The 20466-nt window shown below is 38.2% G+C and overlaps 1 protein-coding gene across 2 annotated transcripts in view; it reads right to left on the bottom strand.

The window, feature by feature from the left end:
• Positions 1 to 1060: 1060 nt before the first annotated feature.
• The window catches only part of LOC128698552 (juvenile hormone epoxide hydrolase 1), a 52071-nt gene continuing 32665 nt past the window's right edge, over positions 1061 to 20466 (bottom strand). Inside the window, exons 3-6 of one of the 2 annotated variants that reach the window (XM_070081249.1) lie at positions 16576 to 16754; positions 13772 to 14007; positions 11855 to 11987; positions 8975 to 9410 (exon numbers count right to left, since the gene is read on the bottom strand). In XM_070081249.1, coding sequence (XP_069937350.1) covers positions 8990 to 9410; positions 11855 to 11987; positions 13772 to 14007; positions 16576 to 16754 — 969 coding nt within the window. In that variant the 3' untranslated portion in view covers positions 8975 to 8989. Of the gene's footprint in view, positions 3290 to 4804; positions 4910 to 5056; positions 5135 to 8974; positions 9411 to 11854; positions 11988 to 13771; positions 14008 to 16575; positions 16755 to 20466 lie in introns of those variants that run through there. The other variant, XM_070081247.1, reaches the window with a different exon arrangement.

The following is a 20466-nucleotide window of genomic DNA, read 5'->3' as shown; positions in this document are numbered from 1 at the left end:
TTATTACTGCATTATGATCATTTGATTTACATTACACTGACAGAGAGCTCTAAATTGGTGGGAGAAATGGAAGGCAATCAGATTCTATTCAAGGAAACTGAGGATAGCTTCAGTTCTTTGCATGAAGTTTCTTTCACCAACATCAAGGCTCCTCACCTGAACAATCATAACCTCACTTAAAGAAATTTTATTCACAAAAAATGTACACTGAAGTGCTTTATTTTGGGGGTTTAGCTTTCACCTGCTTTTTTCATGTCTAGATCTCACTATTTATCTTATTATTACTGTGCTCAAGACACTAACCTCGCAGGGGTCATTCAGTAGTTTTCACCTTATCTGACAGCATGTGTGTTAGATACTGTTCATATTATGGGAAATATATTATATTATGGAATGCTAAACCCACAAGGATCATACATCACCAGAAGAATGGAAAATACCTTCATCCAACTATGTATACATGAATGTGATCATGTACCCTCTGATCCTTCATGGCAAACCTCTGAAACTCTATCATTATTACAATCAAAACTAAGCACTAAACCCACAAGGGGCTGTGGACATCTTTAGATTTTTTGTGCTGGTCTACGTTCCTCTCTGGTACTGCATACATTACTTTGCACATTCGATGTCAGTTCAAAGTCTTTTTCCGTTTCTCACCCTATTACTATACTTACAGGCAGACATTAAACATGTTTTTTAATACTAGTACACTTTGTACCTCTTCTCTTTTCCTCTTCCTCTCATCACATCTTTTCTTTTTCCTCTCATCACATCTTTTCGTCTTCCTCTCACTTCAGTTTTGAACTCCAGTAGCAACTTGCTGGAATATTCTTGCAACATTTTGCAATCCCATTCATCCTAGATTTTCTCTTTTTGGCACTGTGCTCATGAATTTCAATTATAAATAAGAATTAACTAAAAAATATTAATTTTACATGCAAGTGATTAAGAAAAACTTAATTAAAAACCCAACCCAAATCACTACATAACACTGAAATACAAAACTACCATAATTTCAGGGTTTTCAAAACAAAAAAGGTATGAAAAAAACACTGACTAACTGTTAGCACAAGAAAATAATTTTATTATGCATTAATTGTTAGTGATGTAATTTAGATTTTTATGGTAGCAAATATTTGGAATTCTCAATGAAAATTCTGGTTAACAATTTCAATATTATTATTATAATCATAACTAAGTGCTAAACCCATAAGAGTCAATAATTTCAATAGGACTTCAAACAGAACAGAAAAGTACTTTCTACTCTGATTAAAAAATACATATATACTGTATCCAGAGAAATTTAGCCCGCCATGTTGCTGACAAGTGCTACAGTACTGATAAAAGGAATTATTTTAACACACTGGCTATCTAACACCAGATAGGATGACCCCAAAAATAAGATAAAGAAAACACATTCACCATCATCCATTCAACAGCTGTTCTGCCAGAAATGAACAAACTCCATAACTCAAATTTCCCTCAAAATTGCAACATTATTATTACAGTACATTCATGGGGTAGCATTGAGCCTGTATGGGTCAGTGGGAGGTAACCTAGTTTGATCCAAGTATAGGGAGGATAACTACTTGGCTTACGTGTCTTTCAAAACCAGATAACTACTATTTACTGGATCAAGAGCCCTTCCCCAGTATCTAGGCACCTCAAATTCAAATTTTTATTTATCTATGTGCTGTACAAAGATAATGCAGTTTACATGTAATAAAATGTTATGAGGCATAAATGAAAGCCATTAGTATGCAGATGTGAAGTACAGTAATACTGATGTGAATGAAAAATAAAGTTGTATAAAAAGATGTAAATGCCAGGACCGAGGGGCTAGTAACCCCTTCTCTTGTATATGCGTATTACTTAATGCAAAAGGAGAAACTTGGGTTTTCTTTTTTGGGCCGCCCCGCCTCAGTGGGATACAGCTGGTGCATTGAAAGAAGAAAAAGATGTAAGTGTGGAGAAATGGTGCTGGCAAAACATACTTGATGGTTAAGACACATGAATAACCTGCATGTTCTAGACAGCAAAGTTAAAAAAAAAAAAAAAAAAAGTGAATGGAAGAAAATTATTGTGGAAAGTATAAGGAAGTATTATTATTATAATCATGACCAAGTGCTGAGTCCACAAGGATAGTAGAAGGAAATAAAGTAGGCCTTGTAAGCATCAGGTAAATTATTAGTATTGCTAATTCATGGAGGGGAGTAATAAACCTGTAGTGATTGTACAGCACCTTGAGGAATGGAAGGCAATCAGGTTTGATCCATAGAATATGATGTCTGACTCAGTTCCTTGCATCAAGAGTCCTTTATATCCTCCCTCCACTGAGTGGGGATATAAGACAAATAAAACAGCCTGGGAGAGTATGTCGAGATAGAGTTGTCAATACTTGTCTGCCATCACTACTCCCTCAGAAGAGTTACTTGTGTCATCACTACTCCCTCAGAAGAGTTACTCGTGTCATCACCACTCCCTCAGAAGAGTTACTCGTGTCATCACTACTCCCTCAGAAGAGTTACTCGTGTCATCACCACTCCCTCAGAAGAGTTACTTGTGTCATCACCACTCCCTCAGAATAGTTATTTGTGTCATCACCACTCCCTCAGAATAGTTATTTGTGTCATCACCACTCCCTCAGAATAGTTATTTGTGTCATCACCACTCCCTCAGAATAGTTACTTGTGTCATCACCACTCCCTCAGAATAGTTATTTGTGTCATCACCACTCCCTCAGAAAAGTTACTTGTGTCATCACTACTCCCTCAGAAGAGTTACTCGTGTCATCACCACTCCCTCAGAAGAGTTACTTGTGTCATCATCACAAATTACTGCAAGGCATGACTTAAAAAAAAATATTGCAGAGATTTTTTGGCACATCATATATCACTTTCAACTTAACATGCTTTCATACATTAAGTATATTTATACATTATGGATTCTTAACAATCACTTTCAAGTTAATAATAACTATCAGTAATATAAAATATTGCCGATCCTCTTCCGTAATTTCTAAATGCATAATCAAATGCCAACATATTTATCTATGTGACTAACACTTCAGAAGATGGATGAATGTGCTCTAAGTGAAACAAAATATAGAAGATGTAGGGAACAAACATGTACATAAGTGGTATTAATTAGTTTGGCTAAAATAAAGTTAGAGATGCATTGGAAGACTCAGGTTGTCTTCTCTAAGGTGGTGACAAACTTGTGAAGATCTACAGCAAGGAGTGCTGGCCGCTCCATGGCTGCAAAGTGTCCCCCAGCTGGCTGCTCACTGTCAGTGTAAGTGTAGTTATCAGTTATGATAATGATGATGATGACAATATGATGATGATGATTATTAGCCAACCTCGAGTCATGGAGGTGGGAAAGGCAGTGCCTGACTCTGAAGGAGGGGGTGGGGATGATGTAGTCAGAGGGTCACCTGAACTGTGATGTAAACACATTCTAAAAATATGGCGACTACGTGAATAATGGTGAATATGTTGCCTTCTTTGGGCCAACCTACTGTGGTTGGAGATGGCTGCTGAGTTAAAGAAAATGATTACATTCATAGGGAAGTGCTTGACCCATACGGGTCATACAGTATCTGGGGAATGGGATGTGTAGGAGTAATCAAATATGATCCAATGAAAAGGATAGTACCAATTCCAGGGATCAAGAGCCCTTTACCAGCACCAAGACACTTTCCCTTGAAGTATAACACCTTAAGTTGTAACAGTAGCCACCCCCCCCCCATCCCCAAATAGTCTTCTCTTCCTCTCATCATCACTTTTCCACACATCCTCCTCATCTTCTTAACTGTTTGCCACTGTCTTCCCCATCATCCACTTCCCCCTCCCCCCATCATCCACTTCCCCCTCCCCCCATCATCCACTTCCCCCTCCCCCCATCATCCACTTCCCCCTCCCCATTAATCTCCTCTTTCATCCCCTTCCCTACCAGCTGAATTCTTTGATAACTTAGAATATATTTTATACATAATACAGGAAAATAATAGAATAATTTAGTGAAAAATATTGATAACCAATTCTCAATATCCAGAAACAATAATATTTAACTGGAAATGCAGTGTCTTATCAGATATTAAAAAATATTGAGTTTTTTATATTAAAAATTGACCTCACTTAGGAAATGGTCTTGACCTCTAAGTGGTATATTAAGTTTCTGAAATTGGCAAGACATTTAGGAATGTCCACAGCAAATACTAATAGATTTTTGTACTCTGTTTCATAATTATACAACAAAACAGGACGACTACAACAATTCAAACTATTCTTCAGAAAATAATTCCCTAATCTAAATATGAGAGTTCAGGTGGAGAGGAAATTTTGATTTAAAGTCAGCATTTTTTTTTTAAATAACTTTTTTTGGTGAAATTGATAAGATTTGTTTCTTCATTTAAGATTTCACTTATATTTAGCACTCTAGCACATGCATTTGGCTGATTAAAAAATGTATCATTTATACTCCTAATTCGCATGGCTATATATTTAGCATTCTAAAACAATACAATGAAAATTATTTTTCATCAAATGTGTGATGCAATTATTAAATATTACTTTACAAACAATTTAAAAATGATCTTAAATGAACAAATAGTTAAAAAACTACAGCAGTTTGTAAAACTTTACAAATAACGAATTTTTACATGAAAAAGTCAGAATCTGCTGGTAAATGCATTAACTAATAGCTGTCATTACTTGGGAGCTTAGAGACAGATGAGGCCTTATTAAACACCGTAATTACTAAAGAAATTGGAGATGAATGAAAAAGAAATCATTCTTACTTGTAAGTGACAATATTGTAGAACTTGTGGGCAATAAAGTTCTTGGGCAAGTTTAAAATCTCCTGGGGAAAGGATGCCAGTCCAGCAGGTACTCGAACTGGGATGCTAGAAAATGAGAATCAGATGACCACTGCATTATTAATCATCTTTGTAAGAAGATTAAACAAACAATGAATAATTTCAAAATTTCCTTATTTTTATTATTATATCTTAATTTTTGCCACAGAACACAAAACTAAAAATACCACTTACGTATCTAACTTTCCATAAGTTTTTTTGTTAAATCCCTCAGAGTAAAAGCGTACGCTAGTTGTGATAGAATTTGTGAACCTGCAATGCAATATGTTTGTAAGTCATAAGTCAATGATGAGATCAATGGCACATAATACCAACAAGTTGATAAATAGGACACATGTGCAACATCTGGGTGTCTTGAGAGATGGTTCACCTGCACACCTCACCTGTGGTGGTGACATGTTTAACCTGCTGTGGAGGTGAAATCTCTCTCAAACAGATACAGGAGGATCTGCTTTACAGCGCCTTTTCCTTACAGCATTTCGCTAATGCAGTGTTTTTTTTCAATTATAGCCATTCTTCATTTATTCAGACTTCTTACAATAAATATATTCACCACACACTATAAGCTAAGGATGAAAATATTTTAAGGTATATGCATCTTTTAGGCCTAGCTCTATTGCTCACTTAATATGATAGTATAAACATGTTATCAGGCTTTCTATGCAGTAGCCTGGAACCTAACCTGCCTGTATAAGCAGGACCCTCCTGTATATAATTATTTTTTTTTTTTTATTAACACACTGGCCGATTCCCACCAAGGCAGGGTGGCCCGAAAAAGAAATTATTATATTATTATTTGCTAATTTTTAAATCACTTGAATTTTAAAGCCTTTCTTTGTCACTTCCACAGATCTACGATAATGATGGCAGCATTGCTCATGTGGATCTGCATTTTAAATTCAGCTCCCTTAGATAAACTGTGAACATTAAATTTTGGTCTAGACAGGAGAAAATCAGTCTGTGCAGCGAGTGTGCAGGGTATAAAAGAATCCTGCTCTTCATGGTGCATGATGGGAAAAGTAAACCTCTGAACCTGTGTTTGATTTGAAATAGCAACCTTGAGGTGTGCTCTAGCATAGTTTTATGGTTTAATTGGAAGTTTCTTAGTATTATTTGATAGAATGGAAGACATACTGTTGGAACAGACATGATTTTAGTTGGTTTCAGGTGAAATTATTCTTTTCGAAAATTCCCAACACTGTCAGCCTATTTATTTCTGGGGATCCTGATAGTGAAGATGTTAAAAACATTGGATAATAGCAGAATTTTTTCGAAATTTGGTAATAAGTAATACATATTTTATGAAAAAGAGGATATTCGGGCGAGATATAAGCGACTATTGGCAGAAAGGTGGGCTAGTGCAAAGATGAGTAGTGGGGGGGTTGAAGAGGGTTGGAATAGTTTTAAAAATGCAGTATTAGAATGTGGGGCAGAAGTTTGTGGTTATAGGAGGGTGGGGGCAGGAGGAAAGAGGAGTGATTGGTGGAATGATGAAGTAAAGGGTGTGATAAAAGAGAAAAAGGTAGCTTATGAGAGGTTTTTACAAAGCAGAAGTGTTATAAGAAGAGCAGAGTATATGGAGAGTAAAAGAAAGGTGAAGAGAGTGGTGAGAGAGTGCAAAAGGAGAGCAGATGAAAGAGTGGGAGAGGCACTGTCAAGAAATTTTAATGAAAATAAGAAAAAATTTTGGAGTGAGTTAAACAAGTTAAGAAAGCCTAGGGAAAGTATGGATTTGTCAGTTAAAAACAGAGTAGGGGAGTTAGTAGATGGGGAGAGGGAGGTATTAGGTAGATGGCGAGAATATTTTGAGGAACTTTTAAATGTTGAGGAAGAAAGGGAGGCGGTAATTTCATGCACTGGCCAGGGAGGTATACCATCTTTTAGGAGTGAAGAAGAGCAGAATGTAAGTGTGGTGGAGGTACGTGAGGCATTACGTAGAATGAAAGGGGGTAAAGCAGCTGGAACTGATGGGATCATGACAGAAATGTTAAAAGCAGGGGGGGATATAGTGTTGGAGTGGTTGGTACTTTTGTTTAATAAATGTATGAAAGAGGGGAAGGTACCTAGGGATTGGCGGAGAGCATGTATAGTCCCTTTATATAAAGGGAAAGGGGACAAAAGAGATTGTAAAAATTATAGAGGAATAAGTTTACTGAGTATACCAGGAAAAGTATACGGTAGGGTTATAATTGAAAGAATTAGAGGTAAGACAGAATGTAGGATTGCGGATGAGCAGGGAGGCTTCAGAGTGGGTAGGGGATGTGTAGATCAAGTGTTTACATTGAAGCATATATGTGAACAGTATTTAGATAAAGGTAGGGAAGTTTTTATTGCATTTATGGATTTAGAAAAGGCATATGATAGAGTGGATAGAGGAGCAATGTGGCAGATGTTGCAAGTATATGGAATAGGTGGTAAGTTACTAAATGCTGTAAAGAGCTTTTATGAGGATAGTGAGGCTCAGGTTAGGGTGTGTAGAAGAGAGGGAGAATACTTCCCGGTAAAAGTAGGTCTTAGACAGGGATGTGTAATGTCACCATGGTTGTTTAATATATTTATAGATGGGGTTGTAAAAGAAGTAAATGCTAGGGTGTTCGGGAGAGGGGTGGGATTAAATTATGGGGAATCAAATTCAAAATGGGAATTGACACAGTTACTTTTTGCTGATGATACTGTGCTTATGGGAGATTCTAAAGAAAAATTGCAAAGGTTAGTGGATGAGTTTGAGAATGTGTGTAAAGGTAGAAAGTTGAAAGTGAACATAGAAAAGAGTAAGGTGATGAGGGTATCAAATGATTTAGATAAAGAAAAATTGGATATCAAATTGGGGAGGAGGAGTATGGAAGAAGTGAATGTTTTCAGATACTTGGGAGTTGACGTGTCGGCGGATGGATTTATGAAGGATGAGGTTAATCATAGAATTGATGAGGGAAAAAAGGTGAGTGGTGCGTTGAGGTATATGTGGAGTCAAAAAACGTTATCTATGGAGGCAAAGAAGGGAATGTATGAAAGTATAGTAGTACCAACACTCTTATATGGATGTGAAGCTTGGGTGGTAAATGCAGCAGCGAGGAGACGGTTGGAGGCAGTGGAGATGTCCTGTCTAAGGGCAATGTGTGGTGTAAATATTATGCAGAAAATTCGGAGTGTGGAAATTAGGAGAAGGTGTGGAGTTAATAAAAGCATTAGTCAGAGGGCAGAAGAGGGGTTGTTGAGGTGGTTTGGTCATTTAGAGAGAATGGATCAAAGTAGAATGACATGGAAAGCATATAAATCTATAGGGGAAGGAAGGAGGGGTAGGGGTCGTCCTCGAAAGGGTTGGAAAGAGGGGGTAAAGGAGGTTTTGTGGGCGAGGGGCTTGGACTTCCAGCAAGCGTGCATGAGCGTGTTAGATAGGAGTGAATGGAGACGAATGATACTTGGGACCTGACGATCTGTTGGAGTGTGAGCAGGGTAATATTTAGTGAAGGGATTCAGGGAAACCGGTTATTTTCATATAGTCGGACTTGAGTCCTGGAAATGGGAAGTACAATGCCTGCACTTTAAAGGAGGGGTTTGGGATATTGGCAGTTTGGAGGGATATGTTGTGTATCTTTATACGTATATGCTTCTAAACTGTTGTATTCTGAGCACCTCTGCAAAAACAGTGATAATGTGTGAGTGTGGTGAAAGTGTTGAATGATGATGAAAGTATTTTCTTTTTGGGGATTTTCTTTCTTTTTTGGGTCACCCTGCCTCGGTGGGAGACGGCCGACTTGTTGAAAAAAAAAAAAAATAACAGCAAACCAAACAGAAAATTGGTTGGGAAGAACTTGTTCGATACTCAAACGGAGCGGCACTCGAACAGCATTCCGGAATGAATTAAGGTCACATACCGAGGTTCCACTGTACTTCTGGCAAGTAAGACAGCTATTGAATAAATGTTGGCAAATGAGTTTCTTTCTTTGGGTCATACATTGGTGAGTTTCAAGTTTTTCAAATGAGCCTTGCCTCTTGGGTCAGACTTGTTAAACAGCTGATGTAGTGCAAAAGATTATATTACTGTATAAACATTTTTTTAACAAAGCAGGGAACATTTACATCCAATTCAGATGAAAGCAAAATAAATCAATGTACAGTATAGTACACTCCAGTTACAACATCCACTTGCTTTCTCTTCTTCACCGAAAGGGAATGTATAAATACATAGTCCAGTTTCTTTCTGATCACTGCAGTGATCAATTGAAGATTTTTATGTATCCCCTTCAGTTGAAGACTGAAACAAGTAAATATAAGAGCAGTGGATAATACAGCTTTCATAAAACAATAAATGTGAAAACACTTACCAATAGTGTCAGGTTTGGTGGACTGTATGTGCATGTAGCCAGATTCTATAACCATCATGGAGAAAAGATTTGACAGTGGGTACAATTTGTTCTGGTCTTCCTTAGCGACCAGCACTCCTGCTGGCAGGTAGGCTCCCAAAATCATTTTGAGTGTCACGGCAGGAGAATTGACAAAAACCATATTCACATGTACCCCTAAAATGCTGGAATAAATCAATTAATTAAAAATAAATTAAATTAAGAGTGAACTTTTAGCATGGTAGTTTAAAACTGTAATGGTCCAAAAAAAAAAAGGAGAGAGAGATGCAGCAGTAAGTGGGAGGTTGATGAGTAAGCTCCATGGAGTTGAAATCTCTAAGCTGAGGGACTGACCACCTCAAATACTATTGCTCCAAGGTTGATGGACTAATTACATCATCTTTACTTTGCTATTACACCTGCTGCCTCTGCATTTGACTGAAGAAGCCTACTATACAGGAGAAACATTTCAAGAATAAAGATACCCAACTGTCACATGTCTTATTCATCAACTTGTCAGTATTTTATACCACTGTCAACATAAATGGGAAGTTAAGAGAAAGGTCTGGCCTCAGTTGATATGCTAATTATGGAGGAAAATAGTAGGACATTGGATATGGCATAGGTGTGGTAGGAAGATAGGCATCTGAGAAGATAATATTGTTCTGAAAACTACATGTACTGTTTTTTTAGGTCTTGCTATGTTGTATAATTTACATCATACTGTTAGAATGTTTTATATAAATTCACTTTAACTACTCTCATTAGCATTTGTAAATTTCCTTCAGTGACATATGACACTTTCCACTACTTTGTCATACATACAATTCTGATGGAGTGAGTGAGAGGAAGAGTGAGCAAGCAAGCAAGTGAGCATGTGTGCATGTCAACCTCTTCCCCCCCCTCTCCCTTCTTTCTCCCTCTCTCTACCTTTCCCTTCCTCATCCCATTTAGCTCGCATTCTTGGTTATTCTTCTAAAACTGGAGCAAAAGACACAAATGAGATATTGCTAAATATTTAATTATCAAGAATCACTGCTTTTATAAAAAATTTTTTTAAACATGCCAGCCGTCACCCAGCAACGTAGGGCGACCCGAAAAGGAAGAAACACTTTTACCATCATCCACTGTATCACTGTCTTGCCAGAAGCATGCAGATACTACAGTTCTGATGCCCTCCCAAACTGCAGATATCTCCATCCCTCCTTCAGAGTGCAGGTATTGCACTTTTCACCCCCAGGACTCGAGTCCAGCTAACCAATTTCCCTGAATCCCTTCACAAAATGTTACCTTGCTCACAATTCGACAGCTTGTTAACTCCCAAAACCATTTGCTTCCACTCACTCTTATCTAACATACTCATACCTGTCCAAGCCCTGTCTTCCACCAAGGCAAGATGACCCAGAGAAGGGCAACATATTTGCCATCATTAGTTCAATCAATGTTTTGCCAGAAGTGTACTGACATAACAATTCAGGTGACTAAGACTACAACATCCACACCCTTCTGTCAGAGTGTAAGCATTACCCCTCCCACATTCAGGACTCAAGTCAGGCTAATACAGGAGTATATATTTTTTTTAACATCAATCACCTCCCACCAATGTTGGATGCCCCCAAAAAGTAAACATTCACCATTATCTATTTACTGGAAAAATAGACACAGATGCAGTACAATGCAATCATTTACCGACTACATTTTGCATACACAACGGGCTAAATTTATCAAGCAACAAACAGATCTGTTTGTGACTTGATAAAGCTCACTGTGTAAGGGAAACGTTGTCAATAAAGGATCACATTATACTGCATTTGAGACTATTTTTCCATCATGTCACTATTTTATACCATTTATTTCCATCTATTTACTAGCAGGTAATGGGGCAGTATGTTCCATATGTTCCACCTCATAGTGGAGTTCAACCTTACATCCCCTTAGGTGTACTACATCCATGCACATTTAAATAATCCAACTTTAAAATTTCCCGTCTTTGTCTTTTTAGTTAAGATAGAAGTTACTAGCCCCTTGCATCCAGCATTTTAGACACCTTCTAAAATGTGTGTAGATTATAGAGGAAGCAGTCTAACCTACTTCCTAGTGGAACTGAAAGAATGTACTACATACACAGTAAATTCAAGCACTTGTAGTGTATAATGGATGTCAGTCTAGTATATCAGTTCAATATTTACCAATAAAGAACAAAGAGACACAGTAGTGACTGGAACAATACACAAATAACTCACACATAGAATCTCACGACAATGTTTTGGTCCGACTTGAACCATTTCCACAGTCACACTCCTATGTGCAGGTTATTTGTGTAATATTAAAAAGAGTCAACAGTGAACTTTCTCTTTCAAGATTGTTTTGTCTTTTATCTCAGTTCACTTGCTGATTCTTTCATCACCTTCTGTGCTTATTGGTGTCTTGAGTATATCTCCACAGGTAACTATTCTCCTTTGCAAAACAACCAGCAATCCTGCCAGTATAAAACATTTAACAACTTTCTTTTTTAAACTTTAGGACAGAAGGATAGCAGTGTACCTCCTTGTGTAGTTGCTGTCTGCCAACCTACTTCAAAAGTTATACAGAAAGAAATATTCCAGCATGGTAATGCTGGAGCACTCACTGGTCAGGGTACATAATGGCCATGTTGGTAGCAATTAGGGAGCCCCAGTCTCCTCCCTGCAAGTAGAACTTCTCATAGCCCAGACGTTTCATCAGCTTCAAGAACACCTGGGCCGTCTCAATGTTGCCAAAACCTGCATTAAAAAAAAAATTGTCAAATTTGATTTTGTCAGTTTTAGAAAATTTTTTGCTTAGCAATACAGTACAACTCTAATTTAATGATCCTTAGCAGAACATATATGAAAATGCACAAAATATCAAAGAACATTTTTTTAATCCTTTGGGGGTCGACAGGTCCTCTCAGAGACTTGTTCTCAGGGTAGGCCAAATTTAAAAAAAAAAAATATTTTTTCTTATGAAAAGATAGAGAATATTTTCCCGATCATAATGGCACCAAAAGTATGAAATTTGATGGAAAACTTACGGAATTATGCTCTCGCGAAGTTAGCGGTCTCAACGATGTTTATGCATCGGCGATTTTGCCCACTTTGAGCCCTATTTTCGGCCAATTCCAGTGTACTAGTCGACAAAAATCATAACCATTTCGCTAGAACTCCATTCTTTCTATCGAATGAGTACAAGAAACCACCCATTTACCGATTTCAACTATCCAATAAAGTGGTCAGAATTTAGCAATTTTGCCAATTTCACAAATTTCAAAAGATGCCAGTTTGCGAATAGGGTCCAGAATAAACAAAAAAGACATTCCTGGCACTAAAATAACAAGTTCTCTGTTCGTTAGTCACATCCCCAGGCCCCTCTTATATTTCTTTGGCTTTCGACTTTGAATTTTTCTTACAAAAAAATGAGATTTACTCTTATGCAGACTACTGCATTAGTGTAGAAATAGTATAAATAATATCAGCACATTTGTGAAAGAATATTAGACTCACCAGTTGATGTGTATTGAACGCTTAGCATGATTTGTTTACTTTTGAACTTCGGTAAAAATCGAACATTTCTGCTTCTTTGAGCTCAATTTCAAGGTACTTTTCATTGTAAAACCAGTCAAAATCATCTCAATTTCTGTAATATGTCTTCCATTCTATAAAATGAGACCAAGAAAACTAGAATACAACAATAAATACCACATGAAAATACAGTGCAAAGTCACTGTTTTAATCCAAAAACACGGTCAAAGTTTTTTTTTCTCATTACACAGTGTGTGCTGCAGGATTTTTTTTATACTGTGCACACTGACCACATAGACCCATTCTTTCATATGTAGGCCTACCAGCTTTCTCTCTCACTAGATTTGAGGGTGCTAGAATTTAGGTGTACTAGTACGTCAAAAACCCTGGGTCGTAAGACGTACTAGTACGTCTGAAACCCCCAAAGGGTTAACATGCTAGCCATCTCCCACTGAGGCAGGGTCACAAAAAAAAAAAAAAAAAAAAAAAAAAAAAAAAAAAACACCTTTCACTATCATTCAAAGTATCACTGTCTTTGTAGGTAAAACAGTTTAGATGTCACTCTAAACAGCAAATAACCCGAACTCCTCCTTTAAAGTGCAGGCATTGTACTTACCACCTCCAGGACTCCATGGGGAAGTGGGGAAAAATCCTTCTTCTGTAAGCCATGCATGATTTAAGAGACGACCAAAATGCTGGAAGGTAGAGGTTAGCAACCCCTTCTCTGGTATAAATTACTAAAGTAAAACGAAACTTTACATTTCTTCTTGTTTTGGATCACCCTCGCTCAGTGGGAGATGGCTACCGAGTTAAAAAAAATAAATAAATATATTGTATCTAAAACTTTACAAGACACTGTGAAAGCATAAAACCAAGTACAATACAGCAATACTGCTTATCAAGGACGATACCATCACATTTCTCAGTTTGTTACTAATAAATATTGCTGACTTATACAATTATAGAAATTTTATATAAGATTTAAAGATTACATTTAGATGCAGCACCTTGTTTGGAGGAGCTCTGAGAGAAGCCATAGCCAGGGATGGAAGCGCAGATGACATCAAATACAACATTACTGCCTTCCTGTGGGTGGTTAAGGAGAGGCAGTATGTCGTAGAACTCAACAAAGGAGCCTGGCCACCCATGGATCAGCAGCAGTGGCACTGCCTTGACATTTTTGGCACTGCCAATCTTGGAATTTGCACGCATGAAGTGGATGTCTAACCCTTCTATGCGGGTCCTGAAATTTAAGAAAATGTTGTGCAATCAGTGATAAAATGTCGAGTAATATTGAACATATTCATTTTTTCACATACTCTGCTTCAATAATACTGAACATATCAATTATCTGTGAGGGAAAAGTAGGCGTAAGTGGGGTTAAGGTTGTTCAGGCAACCAGGAACCATTAGCGAGTTACGTCGCGCACCCCCCCCCCTCTGGCGGGCTGGGGCAAAACTAGTTCTTGGTGTCTGATTTGTTCAAATTTCTACTCCTGGTAATATTGACCATACCTGGTGTGGGTTGAAGTTTGGAGAGTCACTTCACCTCCACTCTTCTCCTAATCAGGTAGGGTGATCTACCAGGAGTATTACTGTTTGTTCCTTTCTTTTGTTTGCTGGTTACCAGTAATGATTTTGGCATTTATCATTCTCTTCCATTCTTAAATGTTATATTATCATGACCATTGGTAACCAGTTTATTTCTTCATATTACCAGTTCTGTTCCTGGCGTGGTCATCCAGGATAGACGCCAGATAAAGGAGCAAGACATGTGTTAATGAGACTTATTAACATTATTGGACTACTACTGGCCCTTACCTGTTCTACTTGTGGTGCTCCATCCAAGTGGTAGGAGATTCCAAAACATCGGACTATCACCATCCGCCCAGGATAACCTACATCAATAATATCAGAAGATCTATCCAGGGCCATACCTACTCCTGCCCAACTACAAGAACCGAAGGCCATTTTTTTTATTATATTTAAATTTTAAGTAAAATCCTTAATCATTATTCTTATTTTTCCTAGTCGTTTCTTTATTTATTTTTCCATTAGTTTCTTTTGTTCAGATGGAAGGCGTTCCACTGACATATCTTAACATACTGTGCTTCAAGTTAATAAATACTGAATTAAATATTCATCATTTTATTGTAATATCTGAAAACATGTCTCACTTTTATTGTTAGTCTAATATGAAATCCACACTGATTTTATTGCAATTTCCATGCCAGTTTAGCTAGGTCAAAAACTCAAGGTTGTCCCAATAAGATAAGATAAGATAAGATTTCGTTCGGATTTTTAACCCCGGAGGGTTAGCCACCCAGGATAACCCAAGAAAGTCAGTGCGTCATCGAGGACTGTCTAACTTATTTCCATTGGGGTCCTTAATCTTGTCCCCCAGGATGCGACCCACACCAGTCGACTAACACCCAGGTACCTATTTGCTGCTAGGTGAACAGGACAACAGGTGTAAGGAAACGTGTCGAAATGTTTCCACCCGCCGGGAATCGAACCCGGGCCCTCCGTGTGTGAAGCGGGAGCTTTAGCCACCAGGCCACCAGGCCATCATAAAATTAATTTATCCTTGGTATTCAACATGGTCATTTGGTGTAGGTATGGTAAGTATTACTTTGTTTAGTGTAATTTTGCCAAGAAATACAAATTTTTATATTAAGCTTGTTGAGAGAGTCCAATTTATTTTTATCTTCTCTTAATTACCCTTGGCCAGTCTTAAAAAATACTATATAGGATTTGAATAAACTCAGTGACATGTTTAGGAAACTAGATAAAACTACAAGATGTCTAAGAAGACAAACCTCTATACTTTATGGACAAGGCTCTGCCCTATACAGTAATTTGGATAGTTAAGTGCCCACTGTATAGTGAAAACCTTAGTTATGTATAAATTATCACCAGTTATTTCCAGCTGCAAGCGATGCTGGAAAATTAAGTTTTTTTTTTTTTTTTTTAACATGTTGGCTATTTCTCACCAAGGCAGGGTGACCCAAAAGAAAAAAAACTTTCATCATTCAACACTTTCACCATCATACATTATCACTGTCTTTGCAGACGTGCTCAGATACAACAGCTTAGAAAAAAATATGTATAATTTGTATATAATTTACTCGATTACCCGCACCCCTCCACTGAAGTCCTTGTAATATTATACAGAGGTACCTCGGGATACAAACTTAATTCGTTCCAGAAGGCTGTTCGAGTGCCGATACTGAACGAATTTGTTCCCATAAGGAATAATGTAAATTATATTAATCCATTTCAGACCCCCAAAAATACACTTACAAAAGCAATTACATAAATACACTTACATAATTGCTCGAGTACTATTATGTTTCCATAAACTATAGTTGCAGTACAGTGAAGTGGAATAACGCATTACCTCAATATATACAGCGCCCTCCATCTATAATTATTTCCTAAGCAAAATATGAGTGATATGGACAGTTTTCCACAATGAGTACTAAGATAAGAGTAACAGTCAACACATACTGTACATTACTGGCTGAGCCTCCCCACTTGGCATGGAAACATAATGCAAGCTCACCATTCACTGAAACAAGTGCTTACACCAAGGTTGTTTTAAAACATGACCCCCTACATAAATAACAAAAAAAGGCATAATACAAGATAGGGCACAATTTCAGGAACACTTCCTATCCAAGTTAGCATACTTATGTATGTACTGCATATGCTGTAATTATACAAATTCTCATGTATATTTTAAATGTCAATGCATACTAAAAGATAATTCTATACAATATATAATTATTGTGTATATAATACTGTCCTACTTGAAATGGGGGTAGGAGTTGAGTCTTGCCTCTCTCTTCCTCCAGTCGTATTTCTCCCTCCAATGCTCCACAATTTCTTGCAAGGTGTCAGAGTTCATACCATATGTGAAATTGGCATCTTCCAGAGCTGGAGTCAGTCTCAGGGGCAGTGCCAGGCGAGCCTTAAAATCTCGCAAGTCCTGTGGTGGAAGTTATATTTACTTAAAGTTGAAACACTTCAGACAATTTGACACATCACAAGACTAGAATATAAACTTTAACTTGATACAATATAACCTAACTTTTCTTAAACTGTGTGTAATCTGGGTTTGTGAATGCTAAGTGTAACCCTAGCCAGTCAATTTATAATGTTTTACATTTTCCCAGGGAATAAACCTTAGATCTGAAAGGTTTGTAAATACCAACAAAGTGCTGCAAATGACACTTAGATGCAGTAGATCCCGTTATTAATGACAACATTTTGCTCACACAGGGCATATGTTTATTAACAACCTTTCTGCCAACTGTGTAATTAAAATGTTTTTGTTAATAAAGGTATCCACCATATTTAAGTGTCATTACTCCATAACCTAGATGTCTCCTGAGCTGCTTTGGGGATTAGCGTGGACGGTTACAAAGCATGGCTTGCTTCTGCAGTGTTTTAAAAACTGAGGTTGGAGAGTTGAAGGAGGAGGTCTTGCTTCTCCAGGAGGAGATTAGGAGGCTGAAGGTCCACCTCAATGGGTCTGGGAGAGAGTGTGAGGTGGCTGGAGTTGTGGGGAATGAGACTTCTAGCAGTGAGGTGCAGTCTGTCTCTCGCTGTGAGGAGGCTGTAGTTGGGGAGGTAGCAACAGCTACCAGCAGTGAGGTGCAGCCCAGCACCTGCTGCAAGTGGCGAGTTGTTCACAGTAATGGGAGGCGCATCAGAGTAAGGAAAGTTAAGAGTGAAGATCTGAAGGTAGGAAATCGCTTCTCTGTTCTCCAGGATGAATGTACTTCAGTGGCCAGTGAAGGTAAGGGTACTACTGCCCCTGCTAATGAAGGTAAGCGCATTCTTGTGGTTGGTGACTCTCAGGTAAGATATATTGACCGTGCTTTTTGTAATAGGAATAAGAAGATGAGAGATAGAGTGTGCTTCCCTGGAGCTGGTGTTGGGGACATTGTCAACAGGCTGGATAATATCATGTCAGGTAATGGGAACAAGCCCATTATCTGTCTCAGTGCTGGTGGAAATGATATTGGGAAGGGTAGGAGAGAAGAGCTGCTAGATAAGTACAGGTCAGCTATAGATTTCATTAAGTCTAAGGGAGGGATCCCAATCATATGTAGCATCTTGCCTAGAAGGGGAGTAGGAAATGAATGGTTGTCTAGGGCAATTGGTGTAAATTGCTGGCTAGACAGATACTGCAAGGAACTTGCAATCCCATTCATTGACAACTGGAACAACTTTTATGGCAAACATGATATGTATGCAAGGGATGGGGTACATCTCTCTGGGGCAGGGGTGGTAGCACTTGCAGACTCGATTGAGAAGGCCATTGGTGAAATGCCTATGATTTTAAACTGATGGAAGATAGAGGTATGGGTGTGTGTGGGAAACAAGCAGGTTGCAACACTAGGGTTGGAAACAGTAAATGTATAAAAGGCATTCAGCATGAAGTTATAAATAAAGACAATAGAACAGGTCAGCTAACAAAGGGGGGCAGCAGAGGGCAGCAAGGGACTAGCTCCCTTAAGGTTTACTATACTAATAGCAGGAGTGTTAGAAATAAGATAGATGAGCTAAGATTAATTGCAAGTGCAGGAAACATAGATATTATTGCTATAACAGAGACCTGGCTCAATCTGAAAGATAGAGAGATGCCCTCTGAATGTCACATACAAGGCTATAAATTATTCCACACTGACAGGGTCAACAGGAAAGGTGGTGGAGTAGCGATGTATGTCAGAGACAATTTAAATTGTTGTGTAAGACAAGATATTAAATTAGAAGCGTCAGCCACTGAATCTGTTTGGTTACAGCTTCTCGAGGGCCGAGAAAAACTAATTTTGGGTGTGATTTACAGGGCCCCAAATCTTGATAGGGAGTGCAGTAAACTTCTATGGGACGAAATTCGTAAGGCATCTACATACGAAAATGTTGTGCTAATGGGAGATTTCAACTATAGACAGATTGACTGGAGCAATTTGACAGGAAATTTAGAGTCGGGTGACTTTCTTGATACGATCCAGGATTGTTTTTTAAAACAGTTTGTGACAGAGCCAACTAGGGGAAATAACCTCCTTGACTTGGTTCTTGCCAGTAGGGAAACACTAATTAATAATCTTGAGGTTAATGATGAGCTTGGGGAGAGTGATCACAAATCACTCAGTTTTAATATATCATGGAATTCCCCTAATAATGGCAATCAAGTCTCCGTCCCTGACTTTCGCTTGGCTGATTTCATAGGACTGAAAAATTACTTAGGTGGGCTGAACTGGAATGACCTGACTAAGGGTCAGGTAGGTGGTGATGGTTGCCGATATGATGCTTTCCAGGGCATAGTTCTAGCTGCTCAGTCAAATTATGTTCCAAATAGGGAAATCAGATCAAACAAAAATGATCCTAAATGGATGAACAATAGATTAAAATATCTGATTGGTCAAAAGAGAGGCATATATAGGCAAATCAAAAGAGGAGAGGGGCAATTAAGAAATCGATATATTCAGTTAAAGAGAGAAATAAAAAAGGGAATTAGAAAAGCAAAAAGAGATTATGAGGTTAAAGTTGCAAGAGAATCGAAGACTAACCCAAAAGGATTCTTTCAGGTATACAGAAGTAAGATCAGGGACAAGATAGGCCCACTCAAAAGTTCCTCGGGTCAGCTCACTGACAGTGATAAGGAAATGTGTAGAATTTTTAACACATACTTCCTCTCAGTTTTTACACAGGAGGATACCAGCGATATTCCAGTAATGATAAATTATGTAGAACAGGACGATAATAAACTGTGCACTATTAGGGTCACAAGTGACATGGTCCTTAGGCAAATAGATAAATTAAAACCTAACAAATCCCCAGGCCCTGATGAACTGTATGCAAGGGTTCTAAAGGAATGTAAAGAGGAGCTTAGCACACCTTTGGCTAATCTTTTCAACATATCACTACAAACTGGCATGGTGCCAGATAAGTGGAAAATGGCAAATGTGATACCTATTTTCAAAACAGGTGACAGGTCCTTAGCTTCGAACTATAGACCAATAAGCCTAACCTCCATAGTGGGAAAATTTATGGAATCAATAATTGCCGAGGCAGTTCGTAGCCACCTTGAAAAGCATAAATTAATCAACGAATCTCAGCATGGTTTTACAAAGGGGCGTTCCTGCCTTACGAATTTATTAACTTTTTTCACTAAGGTATTTGAGGAGGTAGATCATGGTAATGAATATGATATTGTGTATATGGACTTCAGTAAGGCTTTTGACAGGGTCCCACATCAGAGACTATTGAGGAAAATTAAAGCACATGGAATAGGAGGAGAAATTTTTTCCTGGATAGAGGCATGGTTGACAAATAGGCAGCAGAGAGTTTGCATAAATGGGGAGAAATCAGAGTGGGGAAGCGTCACGAGCGGTGTTCCACAGGGGTCAGTGTTGGGCCCCCTGCTGTTCACAATCTACATAAACGACATAGATGAGGGCATAAAGAGCGACATCGGCAAGTTTGCCGATGACACCAAAATAGGCCGTCGAATTCATTCTGACGAGGACATTCGAGCACTCCAGGAAGATTTGAATAGACTGATGCAGTGGTCGGAGAAGTGGCAGATGCAGTTTAATATAGACAAATGCAAAGTTCTAAATGTTGGACAGGACAATAACCATGCCACATATAAACTAAATAATGTAGATCTTAATATTACGGATTGCGAA

Source organism: Cherax quadricarinatus, unplaced genomic scaffold, assembly GCF_038502225.1.
Source record: "Cherax quadricarinatus isolate ZL_2023a unplaced genomic scaffold, ASM3850222v1 Contig2059, whole genome shotgun sequence".
NCBI classification, from domain to species: Eukaryota; Metazoa; Arthropoda; class Malacostraca; order Decapoda; family Parastacidae; genus Cherax; species Cherax quadricarinatus.
This window is presented reverse-complemented; position numbering and strand designations above follow the sequence as displayed.